Source organism: Bos taurus, chromosome 8 (genome assembly GCF_002263795.3).
Source record: "Bos taurus isolate L1 Dominette 01449 registration number 42190680 breed Hereford chromosome 8, ARS-UCD2.0, whole genome shotgun sequence".
NCBI lineage: Eukaryota > Metazoa > Chordata > Mammalia > Artiodactyla > Bovidae > Bos > Bos taurus.
Genome location: NC_037335.1, coordinates 60062300 through 60078489, shown reverse-complemented (window position 1 = coordinate 60078489; position 16190 = coordinate 60062300). Strand labels below are relative to the sequence as shown.

At 48.3% G+C, this 16190-nt stretch overlaps 1 protein-coding gene across 1 annotated transcript; it reads left to right on the top strand.

Annotated features, from left to right (window-relative positions):
- The first annotated feature begins 5416 nt into the window (after positions 1-5416).
- Positions 5417-6521, top strand: OR13E10 (olfactory receptor family 13 subfamily E member 10). Its single transcript, XM_002689705.5, has one exon. The coding sequence runs from the start codon at positions 5466-5468 to the stop codon at positions 6519-6521; it is 1056 nt and encodes a 351-aa protein (XP_002689751.3). The 5' UTR covers positions 5417-5465.
- The last annotated feature ends 9669 nt before the right edge of the window (positions 6522-16190 follow it).

Genomic DNA, 16190 nt, shown 5'->3' with positions numbered 1-16190 from the left:
GCATTATTTAAGGCTGTTTTTAGTCCTAAGCTCTGTCAAGTTGTCATCGTTTCTTGTGAAGGAAAGAGAAAGGCACAGCAAGGGAAACATGAAAGGGGACCTGCAGAAACTCACACACCCAGCGCAATCACTGGCTTCACATGCATCACAGGGGCCCAGGGCCTCACCCTGTACAGCAATTCCCTTTCCTTAACCTTCCCCGGTGGCTAGTGGTCAAGAACCTGCCTGCCAGTGCAGGAGACACAGTTTCGATCCTTGGGTGGGAAGATCCCCTGGAGAAGGGAATGGCAACTCCAGTATTTCTGTGTAGGAAAGCCCATGGACAGAGTAGCCTGTTGGGCTACAGTTCACAGGGTCACAAAACTCACAAAAAGAGTCAGACACAACTTAGCGGCTGAACTATAACAACAACCTTTCATGAGCACAGGTTCCCACGGCACTCCTGCCAGGAGACACCCCACTTCATAGCCCCCAAGGTTGAGGTCCAAGGGCAGGGCTGCAGTGAGACCCAGTCTTCAGATTCCTGTCCAGTGTCTCTCCTGTGCCCACCTCACCCAGCCAGGCCCTCCTGGGGCAGCACAGGGAACCTGGAGTCTTTGAAGCCACATTGTGCCAAGTCTGCAAACTTGTGTCATTGCAGAGTCTAAACTTTAAATTGGGCAGGGACTACGAGTCCTGGAAGGCAGGGAGCAGGAGAGATGGCTACGTGGCAGGGGACCAGGAGGCTGGGCCTCGGGAGCTCGGGGCCTCGATCCTGGCTCACCCAGCACAGTGTGTCTGCTGGTAATGAACTCAGCACTCCCTCACCCTGCTCTCCCAAGCCTCAGATCACCTCACCTGGCAGCTTCTCCAGCCACCTGCCTGCCCTAATGTCACTGGACAACAGGTAGGAAGCAAGGAAAATCCATCTAGCATGTTGACTATTCTCATGAAATCTTTTTTCATCATACAGAAACCAGAATACCTGCTTAGAGAAGGGAACAAAGTCACACTATAATATCCACTTCACTTGCTGAATACTTACCCTGTGCAAACATCCGTGCTAACACCTTTCACTGAATCCTCAAACTCCCCCACAAGAAAATACTATTCTTATCCCTACAGGTAAGGAGGCTGAGACTGAGATAGCCAATAGCAAGTGGCAGGTCTCAGACTTGGGCTTGGCGGTCTGACTCCAAAGCCCACACTCACCGGCTCTGCCATCACAGTGTGGAGTGATCCGGGAAAACAGATGAGGGAATTTCTGGGTCATTCTAACAGGAGCTTCTTCTTCTGCTCCTCAACTTCCTTTTAAAATCATGTCTGAAGCTTAAAATAAGAATGAAATGGTTCAAACTAGATTTACCAGCCAATGAAACATGATATTTACCTGGGTTGGAAGTTGCTAGAACGATGAGGGAATATTTCGGGGATGGTACAGAGTGTAAGAAACCACATATTGAATGATTCCATTTCACACAAGGAGAAACTCAATGAAGGTCATAGAGCAGAAGGGGAACAAGGGCAAGAATCAAACCTGGACCCCTCACTCCCAGTCTAGGGCTCCTTCCAGGGCATCACCTTGCCTCTCAGAAGGGCTACAAGTGGGGAGAGAGTTAGACAGTGATTGTCTGTGAACCTGACTTTCCAGGACATGATGAAATGACAGACCTGTCAAACAGATGCTATATTGGTTTCCTGAGTCTACTGCAAAACACCATTGTCCCAAAATGCTCTGCAGCCTGTCTGGTCCTCCTCCTCTGGGCATTTGTAGGATTACACAGGGCAGCAGGCTGTGGACAGATGGGACACATGTCGCTTTTGAATCGGAGCCGTGACCTGCTGGCGTGAGATTCTCTGCTGTGTTCTTCCCCAGCTGTGAGAACTGGTGATGTCCCAGAGGGTGGAGCCAGAGTCTCTGAGGTTGACAATCTGGAACAGAGCCCCCTGAAAACCTGCAATGGATATGAAGGGTGAAAACTAAACCTCTGTCCTGCTAAGTCACTATAATCACGAGGTTGTGTGTTACTGCAGCAAGACTCTGCTCACCCACTGTAAGGTCTTTTTTATTTTAAACTTTAAGCTTTTTATTTTGTATTGGGGTATAGCTGATGAACAATATTGAGGTAGTTTCAGGTGATCAGGGAAGGGACTCAGTCATTCAGACACAAGGACCCATTCTCCCCTCACCCTCACCACCATCCAGGCTGGCACATAACAGTGAGTACAATTCCATCTGTTGTGCAATACATCCTTGTTAGTTATCCATTCTGAAAATAGCCAAAACTCAGCTCACCTTGATGGACCAAGAGAGCTACAGTTGCTGTCTGTGGTGCCAGCCTGAGCCCATGTTGCAGTCCAAGCTGGCAGTAACCTGGCAGCATGGTGTTTTCTAGACAGAGTCTTATTTCTTTGGGGTCACAAGCCTACAGCCTCATGGGCTATTTCTGATTTCCATGGATGTTCTGTTCAGATGCTTAAATTGCAAGGAAACCACCTGTCTCCTCATTTAGCTCTGAGAGAGAGCAGTTGTTCTTGCATGGACGAGATGGCACCCCCAAAGCTCTCGTCCTTGTGATCACATCCTGTGTGTGCACATGGGGGAAAGGGGAAGGAGGGTGATCTCACGGTAGGAAATCGGGGATCAGGATTTTAGCAGAAGGAAAGCACTGGATCTTAAATGGCAGCTCCTGTGTGGGGTGCTGGGGAGGTTGGGGGTAAATTGGACACAGCCCTGTGATTTCCGTGGCTCACAGTCTATTATATAAGAGAGAATGACACGCACAAGAAACCGTGCTAACAACTGTGTGAGCATCACGGTGTCAGGATGGTCAGTGCTGTGGAGACGTCGAGAGGGCAGCCCCAGGGAGGAGGTGGGTGTGAGCTGAGCCTTGGAGGATGACCACAGAGAGAAAGGTGCTCCAGCCTGAGGAAAGCAGAAGAGGGAGGGGACAGGAGCCGGTGGGGTTTGTCCACCAATGGGGAGTGTGATCTGCTGAGGTGTGGAGGCATGCCCGAAGGCGCAGGAGGTGAGGCGGGGTTGAGGGGAGGCCAGAGCCTGATGACAAAGCCCTCCGATGTCCATGCTATTCCCACTTGGTCTCTCTGATGGAGACAAGATTGGGGAGAGAAATGCAGAGTCAGGTGGTTTCCTACCGTTTACTTGCCTGAAAACACCCCCACTCCTGTGTCCAGTGTCGGAATTGGAGGTTATCAGGACTCTTGGACATAGACAAAGGCCTTATACTTGAATCTGAAATGAAGCTGTGGACTTAATCCAGCCACAGGAAGTCATAACCTAGGAGAGACCTGCCCTTTTAACTTCTGCTTTCCAGACCTCAAGTTTTACTCTGTCTTTACATTCCAGACTCAAAGAGAATCTAGATGTTTCTAAAGCCAAGTGAGAGGAGGGAATAGGATCAAGGTCACCAAGAGACAAGGGGATGCCTGCAAACACTGCGAGGGAAGAAGGCACATAAGCCTCTGCTGTGTCGCCAGCACTCAGTGCATAGTAGGTGCTCCATAATAATATCCTGGATGTGCGAATTAATAAGCCTTCACACTGAGGGAGTTATTCACCTGTTTGCCAAACTTCAGCAAGAGAATCCCTACCTTCAAGTGTTTGCATGAGTAAGATTTACTGTCAATGACTGACCCTGATTAATCACATACCCCATATGATCCAGAAACTTCCTTAACAATATTACCCTGATATAGGCTGGAGGAGGGAAAACCAGCACAATTTCTGGGGAGAGAGGGAGTCCTGACAGATGCTGGAGGTCTTGTCTGGGAGGAGGGGAGCGCCGATCCAGCAGGTGCCATGGTTGAAGGCACAGTCTCTGACCTGAAGCCTTGCCGCTAGGTGATTTACCAGTACTTTTTTATGTGAGTCTCATCTGGACTACACAGAATCCCTTTTCAAAAGGAAATTGAGGCTCACAGGCCAAGTGACTTGGTCAATATTGGAGAGCTATACTTAGTTATGAAGCTGTTATGCAGTGCTGGGTTTTTGAACTGACTGTCTGTTGACTGACTGGCCTTAGAAGCATTCGCAATATGAGGTGCCTGGAGGAAGTAGACAGAGTCTGCTCTCAGGTGTGACAGAGGAGCCAGGTGTGCAGCACAAGAACAGGGAGGTTGGCCAAGGGCTGTGGGAGGAAGAAGGGAGCAGACAACTGTGCAGGGGGCAGGTGGGAGAGGAGGAGAGAGGAACTGGGCTCTGAAGAGGAGAAGAAGCATCCCCCTAGTTTGGAGGAGAGGGAGGACAAGGCTTCCAAAGGGTACTTCTTGGGAAAAATTATAGTTTTGGGGACAGACATGGTTTATTTAGGAAGAGTAAGCTCACCGGCTGATATGAACGATAGATGCAATTCTACAGGAAGAATGAGAGGGAGGGAACCATTGCTGAAGGACAGAGAGGACTCTAATGTTGTCATAGGACATTGGCCTCACGTCCATCAAGGAGTGAAGAGATGGAGGGAGGGATGATTTGATCTTCTGACAAGTTAAAGTTCACTATCAGCTCCTATTTATCCCTAAGAGCAGGGGGTCACCTGGGCCACAAGACAGCTCTCCATCTGACACTTGACACTTGGCTCCCTCCAGACACTGGCATTTCCCAAGGGGCTGAGCCCACCTCAGAAGAGACATGGAGGCTCCTGGGCAAAGATGTGGCTGCTTCCCACCCTCCTTTTATAGAGTGGGTCAGTGACCCAGGACACCTCTGCCAGATTAGAACCTCCATTTCCCTCCTGTGTAATATTATTGTCAATATCATTTATTCTAAAAAGCTATATGGAGGCCAAGAGGAGACTCAATTGGCTTTTATATCCAGAGTTAAATATTGTGACCAGTGGCTCTATTGGGATAAGTATGTTCTTGTATATTCTTTTAAAAATCAATGCATGGTCTGTGATCTTAAGGAGAGACACGTGAATAAGGCTGTACATCCTATGTAGTAGAAATGTTCAACCTTTATGCCCAAAGGAATGAGGTGACCATCATTCAAAACCCATCTGCCTTCCCAAGCTCATCTCATTTAATTTGAGAAAGAGGAGCAGCACTTGTTATAATTGTGGCATCTTTTGTTCACTTAGTTTTCTTACTGATATAGCCCAGCACCTAAACACCCTGCACAGGGTAGGCACTGTCAAATCCTCAGTAAGTGAATGAATCTGAAATCCTATGGGCATCATTCAGCCATATGAAGTCATAACCTAGAAAACGTGCTTTCTCTTAACAGCCAAGAACACTGCAGATTCAAAAGGAGCTCAAGAAACAAGAATTTATTCTCTTGTCTCCCCTAGGTCAGCCTGGGGAGAAGAGAGAAGAGCCTAGAAGTATGAATGGACCCCATCTCCTATAACTTACACCAGAACTACAGAACAGAGAGAGTTGGCTTGCAGACCTGAAGTCCACTCTCTCATTATAACGAAGGTGAAACTGAGTTCCAGAGGCAGGGCTGAGTCACCCCAAGTAACACATCCATGTTGCTTGGCTCCCAGGCCCACTGGTGCTTAATCCAACATCTTCGTGGAACAGACGGGAAAAGAGGGAGAATGAGATGGATGGAGAGTGAGACGAATGGGGCAAACCAGACGGTCGTGACAGAGTTTGTCCTGCTGGGGCTACACGACCACCACAACCTAGAGATGGTCCTGTTTGTGCTCTGCCTGGGTATCTACTCTGTGAACGTGCTGGGGAACGCCCTCCTCATTGGGCTGAACATGCTGGACCCCCGCCTGCACACCCCCATGTACTTCTTCCTCAGCAACCTCGCCCTTATGGACATCTCTGGCACATCCTCCTTCGTGCCTCTCATGCTGGTCAACTTCCTGGAAACCCAGAGCACCATCTCCTTCCCTGGCTGTGCCCTGCAGATGTACCTGACCCTGGCGCTGGGCACCACAGAGTGTGTGCTCTTGGCCATGATGGCATGTGACCGGTATGTGGCCATCTGCCAGCCACTTCACTACTCAAAGCTCATGAACCAGCAGACGTGCACGTGGATGGCGGTGTTGAGCTGGGGAGCAGGCTTTGCCAACTCCCTTCTCCATTCCATTCTCACCTGGAGCCTCCCCTTCTGTGGCCACAATATCATCAACCACTTCTTCTGTGAGATCTTAGCAGTGCTGAAACTAGCCTGTGGGGACATCTCTCTCAATGCACTGATATTAACGGTGGCTTCAGCTGTTGTGACACTGCCTCCGCTGCTGCTCATCTTCCTGTCCTACGTGTTCATCCTCACTACCATCCTGAGGGTGCCCTCTGCTGCCAGCCGGCACAAAGCCTTCTCTACCTGCTCTGCCCACCTCACAGTGGTGGTGATTTACTATGGGACTATCTCCTTCATGTACTTCAAGCCCAAGGCCAAGGACCTCTACTTGGATAAGCTTCTTGCGTTGTTCTACGGGGTCGTGACGCCCTCGTTTAACCCCATCATCTACAGCCTAAGGAATGCAGAGGTGAAGGCTGCCAGCATAGCTCTGTTGAGGGGAGACCTTCTCTCCAGGAAGATGGCCTGCTTTCCTGTTGTTCTCTAAGTCCATCAGGCAGGTGTGTGTGTGCTGAGTCGCTTTAGTCCTGGCCAAATCTTTGGGAATCTATGAGCTCTAGTCCGCCAGCCTTCTTTGCCCATGGCACTCTTCAGGCAAGAATACTCGAGTGGGTTGCCAGGTCCTCTTCCAGGGGATCTTCCCAACCCAGGTATTGAACCAGGAACTCTTATGTCTCCTGTATTGGCAGGGAGGTTCTTTACCACTCGCGCCACCTTGGGAACTAGTTATACTGTGGCGTGACTTCAAAATTGCAGAGGCTTAAAAACACAAAGGTTCTTTTTCTTGCTCACTCTCCGGGTCCATCAGAGGTTGAATGGGGGATCTACTTCATCTTTTTCATCCTGTGGGCCTCAAGATGATAAAGCATCTGCCTTATGCACACTGCTGGTCAAATGGCAAAAGAAGAAGAGAAGATGACAAAGCCTGTGTGGATTCTTTCAGCTCCCACTCAGAAATGACCTGGTACTTCCACTTCTACCTCCTTGGCCAATCATTCAGGGCACAGGCCAGAGCGGACACCAAGGCCTGGGGATGCCCACCTACCCCACTTCTGGAGGGAGGGGGAACACTAAGGAATTCCTGAAGAGCCTGGTGACAATGCCACTACCCTACAGTCAACCCAGGAGCTACTAGAGGTTTCTAGAGCTTCCATTCTCTGGCCAGCTGTGTCTCACTGGCTGCTTCCAGGTTAATCAACCCAGGGAGCACTGCTTAGCTGGGTTGTGGTGACTCTGGACTGGAGTATCCAGCTAGGTTTCCACCGGCCCTCCATGAGCTTTCTTTGCTCTCAGGTTCTGGGTTCAGGCTGAGCACGAGAGAATCTGGAAGAGATGGAAAGGCAGAGGCAAGGCCGCGCTGAGGTGGTGGAGCCCTCACTTGCTGTCAGTGCAGCCCCTCGGGCTCCTGCCAGGCCACCTGCAGTTGCTCTGAGGCCCGAGAGAAGGGAGCTCCAATGCAGAGAGTGCCAGCTCCTCCTGTGAGTCACCAGTGTCACTGAGTCCAAGGCAGCGAGGGCCAGACACGGGTGCCAGTGTGTCCTCCTGGGTGCTGGTCTGTCCCCACTTGCCCCTTCATGCCACCCGAGCACAGCTTCAGACCTGACACCAAGGGCAGAGGCCCAGCATGGCACAGGCTTCTCCTACAGCTCCCGCAAATGACAGCTCTGTTCTCCACAACAAAGCCTTACATCATTCACACTGGTCCTGCTACTTTGGCTGGATTCTGGCTGATTCACCACCCAAGAACCTATGCTTGCTCCCCATTATCAGAGCAGGAAGATCACATTCTTCAGCTGAGTCCTCGGGACTCCAGAAAAGAGCCCCCACTTTGTGAGCCTGATGTTCTACTCACCCCCGCACACCACCAACCCCTCTCCACACTGTCGGTACTCCCCACATCTCTGTATGCTGTTCATGCTGTTCTTTGGGGAGATCTGGGACTTTTATTCAAGCCACCTTAGACACCATCACTTGAACACAGCCTTTCCTAGCTTTTTAAAGGGGCTCTCTCCTTTGTGTCCCACCACACTTTGTTGGCACATTTTGTTTGCTATGTAAACCCTTCTGACTGATGTTGAGGCTGAAACTCCAATACTTTGGCCACCTGATGCAAAGAACTGACATTTGAAAAGACCCTGATGCTGGGAAAGATTGAAGACAGGAGGAGAAGGGGACAACAGAGGATGAAATGGTTGGATGGCATCACCAACTCAATGGGCATGAGTTTGAGTAAACTCCGGGAGTTGGTGATGGACATGGAGGCCTGGCATGCTGCAGTCCATGGGGTCACAAAGAGTCGGACACAATTGAGTGACTGAACTGAACTGAAGCCCTTCTGCTTTGTGTCCACAATGTTTCATAACAATGTGGGTGCCTCGAGGGCAGGACTCTTTAGGGGCTTGTCTCTGCAGCTCCACAGAGCTTTCCCAACAGAAGGTTATTGAACTGTCACTCAAATACACAGATGACACCACCCTATTGGCAGAAATTGAAGAGGAACTAAAGAGCCTCTTGATGAAGGTGAAAGAAGAGAGCAAAAAAGCTGCTTTAAAACTCAACATTCAAAAAACAAAGATCATGGCATCCAGTCCAATCACTTCATGGCAAACAGATGAGGAAACAATGGAAACAGTGACAGACTATTTTCTTGGGCTCCAAAAATCACTGTATATGGTGACCACAGCCATGAAATTCAAAGACACTTGGCGACTTGGAAGAAAAACTATGACAAACCTAGACAGCATATTACAAAGCAGACACATTACTTTGCCGACAAAGGTTTGTCTAGTCAAAGCTGTGGTTTTTCCAGTAGTCCTCAATGGATGTGAGAGTTGTGCCATAAAGAAAGCTGAGCACCAAAGAATTGATGCTTTTGAACTGTGGTGTTGGAGAAGACTCTTGAGAGTCCCTTGGACAGCAAGGAGATCAAACCAATCAATCCTAAAGGCAATCAATCCTGATATTCATTGGAAGGACTGATGCTGAACCTGAAGCTCCAATATTTTAGCCACCTGATGCGAAGAACTGACTCATTGGGAAAGATGCTGATGCTGGGAAAGGTTGGAGGCAGGAGGAGAAGGGGAAGACAGAGGATGAGATGGTTGGACGGCATCACCAACTCAATGGACATGAGTTTGAGTAAGCTCTGGGAGTTGGTGATGGGCAGGGATGCCTGGCATGCCGCAGTCCATGGAGTCACAGGAGTTGGACACGACTGAGCAACTGAACTGAACTGAATTGAACTGTCACTCAAAAGCCCTCACATGTCACACCTGGGGACTGGATCCTGTGCTGTACTAAGCAGTCAGGGGCTTAGTCTGAACAGACACGAGTGGGGAGCAAAAGTATCTCATGGTGACAGCCCTGCCTTCTAGGAAGTCACTGAAACAAGTCAGGAGACAGCAAAGGACCACCATTTGGGGAGCCAGGAGACCACGGTTCCAGACGTGCTTCAGTTGCTTTTCCCAGCAAGGTGTTCCTGCTGGCCCTTCCCCTCCAGGAATCCCAAAGGCACCTCACACTTAAACTGCCCACAGCTGAACTCATCCCTCTGCCCCTAAAGGTCTGTCACCCTCTCAGGGAACAGCACCAAAATTCCCTAAGTCACCCAGCCAGAAACCAGGCAGTCATCAGAGGCATATATATCTCACGCTCACCACGCCACACATCCAATCCATCACCACGGCCCAGAGCAGCCACCTCACAGCAGCTCCTGGTCAGTCCTCTCCTTCCTCTGATGTCACTGTCACCTCCTCTCTCTCTCAGATAGTGAAACAGCTGTGCCAGACTCTAAAATCCATCCTCTGCACTAACTAAAAAAAAAAAAAAATCTTTCTGAGAAAAGAAAACAAAAAATCACACCAATCTGATCATACTACACACTTGCTTAAATCCCTCCAATGTCACCATTGCTCATAGGATAAAAGCCAGACCATCTACCGGCCCAACCTCATCACTGCTTGCTTATTTCCACCACACACCACACACACACACATTCCAGACACACTAAACTAGTCCCAGTTTCCCCATGAACATCATGCCCCTTCTGGCCTCTCTGTCTTCCCCTTGCTGTTGCCTCTCATGTCCAAACACCTCTGGCCCTTTAGCTAACTTATATTGGACACTTATCACACACCAGGCTAGGCACTGTACTTGTGTCCTCAGGGCTTTACTGGCTGGAGACCAGATGGGATGATGCAAATCTCATGTGAGGAATGCAGTATGCACACTAGGGGCCAGAGAGACCACCTCCCCAATATCTTGGCATTATGGAAATTCATTCAGTTCTCACTCAGTGCCCACACCCACCCCGCTTCCAGAAAGCCCCTTCTGATCCCTCCTTCCTGGGTGAGGTCTGTCTCAGCTCTGTCTCCCTCTTCAGGGCCTTCTGTGCTATGCTGACTGTGTCCTGAATCCCAGCTATTTAAGTTATGGGTATGCATCAAGAGATTTCAAAACACCAAACCTTCTGACCCAACCCCTATACTTCTAGGAAATACTCTGAGAAAATTACTAGAGATGCAAAGATTTCTATATGGGTATTAATCCGAGAGTTATTTGCGGTAAAAAAAAAAAAAAAAATTTGTAAAACTCTTCAAGCGCAACCATAGCAGAATGTTTAAATAAATCCTGGTGGAGCCCAATCATAGATTGTGACCCAGCCATTAGAAATCTTATATTTTTAAGAATATTTGATGGTTTGAAATGTTCACACTGTAATTAACAGAAAAAGGCAGAACAAATAAGTTTGTATTCCATATAATCCCACTTTTTAAAGGTATTTTTCTTATGGATATATGAATAAGTATGTCTATAGAGTATTATGGAAAACTATAAAAAATATGGCTAACAATTGATTCCTCTGGGAGATGGGATTACCGATAAATACTATTTTCCTGATTATTCTTTCCAGTAATGGTCAATACTTCTAAAATGAACATGGTTTTGAATTTTAAAAAATATTATGTTTAAGAAATGGAAGATCATGTGGCTTCAGATAGAGCACAGAGTAGAAAGGCCCCCGCCCAAGGGCAGGAAGTGAGGAAACACCGATGGGGCCTGACCCAGGTGGGCAGTCAGGCAAAGAGGGTGGAGCTGAGAAAGCTTGGGGACAGTCAACTGATGGCAGAGGTGGCTGAGGGAGGAGGGGACTGTAGGGCCATGACAGGCTTCTGGGTTATTTGGGCCGATAGTGCTCTATGCTGTGAGACACCCTGAGAGATTGGGAAGAAAAGAGAAGTAGGCTGGAGGGTGAGGGAGTGCTGTCAAGGAGCTTGTTTGGATATTTGTGGGCATCCATGGGGTGCCAAGATGGGCCCGGTCCTGAGCAGCTAGAAAATAAGTGGTGATGAATGCCAATATTTTATTTGACCTGTATTTTGACCAAAAAAAATTCCAAGAGACAAATCACAGTAAACGGGAAGTTTACAATTGCTGCAGTGTTACTTAAGGCTGCTTTGTAAGCCCTGAACTGTGTCAAGTTATTGTTTCGTGTGAAGGAAAGAGAATGGCATAAGAAGGGAAAAATGAAAGGGGACCTGCACAAACTCACCCACCCCCTCAATCCCTGACTTCACATCCCCAACAAGTGTCCGGCGCTTCACCCCCTACAGCAATTCACTTTCCTTAACCTTTCATGAGTGCAGGTCCCCACAGCACTCTTGCCAGGAGACACCCTGGACACCCAGGCGAGGCTACGGAATCACAACCCTCGAGCCTCACATCCAAGGGGCAGGGCTGCAGTGAGACCCAGTCTTCATATTCCAGTCCAGGGTCTCTCCTGGGCCCACCTCACCCAGCCAGGCCCTCCTGGGGCAGCACAGGGAACCTGGGGTCTCTGAAGCCCCATCGTGCCAAGTCTGCAAACCTGTGTCATTGCAGAGTCTGAACTTTAAATTGGGCAGGGACTGCGAAGTCCCTGGGGGCAGGGAGCAGGAGAGATGTCTACGTGGCAGGGGACCAGGGGGCTGGGCCTCGGGGGCTCGGGCCTCGATCCGGGCCCACCCCAGCACAGTGTGTTTCCTGGTAATGAACTCAGCACTCCCTCACTCTGCTCTCCCAAGCCTTGGGTCACCTCACCTGGCAGCAGCTCAGCTACCTGCCTTTACTAATGTCACTGGACAACAGGTGGGAGGCAAGGAGAGTCCATCTAGCGTGTTGACTACTCTCCTGAAATCTTTTTTAAACATACTGAAACGAGAATATCTGCTTGGAGAAGGGAACATAATGATATTAATAATATCGGTTGCCACTTACTGAATATTTACCCTGTGTCAAGCTCTCTAAGACCTTTCACTGGATTCTCAAAATCATCCCATGAGAAATGCTACTCTTATTTCTACAGGTAAGGAGGCTGACACTGCGAAAACCATTAACAAATGGCAGGTCTCAGACTTGGGCTTGGCAGTCTGACTCCAAAGCCCACACTCACCGGCTCTGCCATCATAGTGAGGAGGAGTGACTCAGGAATCCAGATGCAGGCACTTCTGGGACATTGTAACAGGAGCTTCTTCTTGTGCCACTCACCTTCCTTTAAAATCATTTCTGAAGCTTAAAATAAAAACGAAATGGTTCAAACTAGAATTACCAGCCAATGAAATTGACATGATATTTACCTGGGTTGGAAGTTGCCAGAAAGATGAGGGAATGTTTTGGTGATGGTACAGAGTACCAGAGATCACATATCGAATGGCTCCACTTCACACAAAGAGAAACTCATCCAAGGTCATACAGAAGAAAGGGAACAAAGGCAAGAATCAAACCTGGATCCCTCACTCTCAGCCTGGGGCTTCTTCCATGGCATCACCCTGCCTCTCAGGAGGAGTAAAACTGAGGAGAGAATTAGACAGTGATTCTCAGAGACACTCAATCTCCCATCACTCTGTAAACCTGACTTTTCAGGACATGATGGAATGAGAGACCTGTCAGACAGATGCTAGAGTGGTTTCCTGAGTCTACTGCAAAACACCATTGCACCAAAATGCTCTGCAGCGTGTCTGGTCCTCCTCCTCTGGGCATGTGGTAGAATTACACAGGGCAGCAGGCTGTGGACAGATGGGACACATCTCACTTCTGAGTCAGAGGAATGACCTGTCAGTGTGAGATATTCTGCTGTGTTCTTCCCCAGCTGTGAGAACTGGTGATGTCCCAGAGGGTGGAGCCAGAGTCTCTGAGGTTGACAATCTGGAACAGAGCCCCCTGAAAACCTCCAATCTACACGAAGGGTGAGAACTAAACCTCTGTCCTGGCGAGCCACTAAAATCACAAGGCTGTGTGTTACTGCAGCAAGACTCTGCTCATCTTTTTTCTTTTCACTGTAAGATCTTTTATATTTTCAAACTTTAAGCTTTTTATTTTGTATTGGAGTATAGCTGATGAACAATATTGAGGTAGTTTCAGGTGAACAGGGAAGGGGCTCAGTCATTCAGATACATGGACTCATTCTCCCCTACCCCTCCCCACCATCCAGGCTGGAACATAACACTGGGTAGAGTTCCACGTGTTGTGCAATATGTCCTTGTTGGTTATCCATTCTGAAAATAGCCAAAACTCAGCTCATCCTAATTGATGGGCCGAGAGAACTACAGTTGCTGTCTGTGGCGCCAACCTGAGCCCATGTTGCAGTCCAAGCTGTCAGTAACCTGGCAGCATGGTGTTTTCTAGACACAGCATTATTTCTTTGAGGTCACAAGCCTATAGCTTCATGGGCTGCTGCTGATTTCCATGAAAATGTTCTGATCAGTTGCTTAAATTGCAAGGAAAACCACCTGTCTCCTCATTTAGCTCTTGAGAGAGAGCAGTTGTTCTTGCATGGAGAAAATGGACCCCCAAATCTCTTGTCCCTATAGTCAAATCCTGTTTGTGTACATGGGGGAAATGGGAACGAGGGTGACTAGGAAATCCGGGATCAGGATTTTAGCAAAAGGAAAGAACCATCTCAAATGGCAGCTCCTGTGTGGGGTGCTGGAAGGTTTGGGGGGAGTTGCACACAGCCCTGTGATTTCTGCAGCTCACTGTGTGAGAGAGAATGATACACACACACAACAAATTAATCGTGCTAACAGCTGTAGGCATCATGCTGTCAGGATGGTCAGTGCCGTGGAGACGTCTCAGAAGCTGACCCCACAGAGGAGGTGGGTGTGAGCCGAGCCTTGGAAGATGGGTCGGAGAGAAAGGTGCTCCGGCCTGAGGCAAGCATGAGAAGAGGGAGGGAACAGGAGCCTGTGGGGTTTGTCCACCAGCAGGGAGTGGTCTGCTGAGGCTGGAGCAGGCCAGCACAAAGGGATGTGTAGGAGGTGAGGGCAGGCACAGGCCACAGCCTGATGACAAAGGCCTCTGATGTCCATCCATTCCCACCTGATCTCTCTGATGGAGACAAGGGTGTTGAAGAGAAAAGCAGAGTCAGGTGGTATCCTGCCTTTTATCTCCCTGAAAACACTCCCCATACCTGTATCTGGGGTCAATACTGGAGGTTACCAGTTCTTTTTGCAGCAACACACCAACAAAGACCAAGTTCTTATAAATGAATTAAGTTAAGCGGCAGGATTAATCTAGCCACATAAAGTCATGACCCAGGTGCCCTTTTAACTTTTGCTTCCCAGACCTCAGGTTTTATTTTGTCTTTACATCCTAGACTCAAAGAGAATCTAGAGGTTTCTAAAGCCCTGAGAGAGGAAGGGATATGACCAAGTCACCAAGGGACAAGGGATGACTATAAACACTGCGAGGGCAGAAGGCCCTATTTGCCTCTGCTGTGTTCCCAGCACCAGCACATAGGAGGTGCTCAGTAATAATTTGCTGGATGTGTGGATGGATGAGCCATCGTACTCAGGCAATTCTTCACCGTTTTCGCCAGACTTCAGCAGGAGAATTCCTACCTTTAATGTTTACATGGATAAGATTTATGCTCAATGATTAACACAGATTAAACAACTACCCCTGTCTGTTTCATAAACTCCCTTAACAATCATCCTGATTTAAGCTGGAGGAGGGAAAATCAGCATTGCCTCTGGGGAGAGAGAGGGTCATGGCAGATGCTGGAGCTCCTGTCCTGGAGGCAGGGAGCACAGGTTCAGCAGGTGTCAATAGCTGAAGGCGCGATCTCTGATCTGGAGCCTTGCTGCTGGATGGATCAGCAGCCTTTTTCTCTGTGAGTCTCATCTGCACTACACAGAATCCCCTTTCTTCAGAAGGAAATTGAGTCTCAAAGGTCTAGTGACTTGGTCAACATCACACAGTTAGGCTGGTGATGAAGCTGTTATGCGATGATTTTTTAATTATTTTTTTTAATTGAAGGATAATTGCTTTCCAGAATTTTGTTGTTTTTTGTCAAACTTCAACATGAATCAGCTATAGGTATACATATATCTCCTCCTTTTTGAACCTCCCTCCCATCACCTTCCCCATCCCATCCCTCTAGGTTGATACAGAGCTCCTGTTTGAGTTTCCTGAGTCATACCCAAATTCCTGTTGGTCATCTATTTTACATATGGTTATGTAAGTTTCCATGTTACTCTTTCCATACATCTCACCCTCTCCTCCCCTCTCCCCATGTCCATAAGTCTCTTCTCTATGTCTGTTTCCCCATTGCTGCTCTGTACATAAATTCTTCAGTACCATTTTTCTAGATTCCATATATATGTGTTAGAATACGATATTTATATTTCTTTCTGACTTCCTTCACTCTGTATAATAAGTTCAAGGTTCACCCACCACATTAAGACTGACTCAAATGCATTCCTTTTTATGGCTGAGTAACATGTTCTTTGGAAGCACTGATGTTGAAGCTGAAATTCCAGTACTTTGGCAACCTGATGCAAAGAGCTGACTCATTTGAAAAGACCCTGATGCTGGGAAAGATTGAGGGCAGGAGGAGAAGGGGATGACAGAGCATGAGATGGTTGGATGGCATCACCGACTCAATGGACATGAGTTTGGGTAACCTCCGGGAGTTGGTGATGGACAGGGAGGCTTGGTGTGCTGCGGTTCTTGGGGTCAAAAGATTTGGACACGACTGAGCGACTGAAATGAACTGAACTGAATATTCCTTTGTGTATATGTACCACAACTTCTTTATCCATTCATCTGTTGATGGACAGTTAGGTTGCTTCCATGTTCTAGCTATTGTAAATACGGCTGCAATGATCAATGGGATACA

What these genes read in the sequence shown, in the direction of transcription:
- OR13E10 (XM_002689705.5), top strand. Translation starts at nt 5,466, where the DNA reads ATGTTGCTTGGCTCCCAGGCCCACTGGTGCTTAATCCAACATCTTCGT.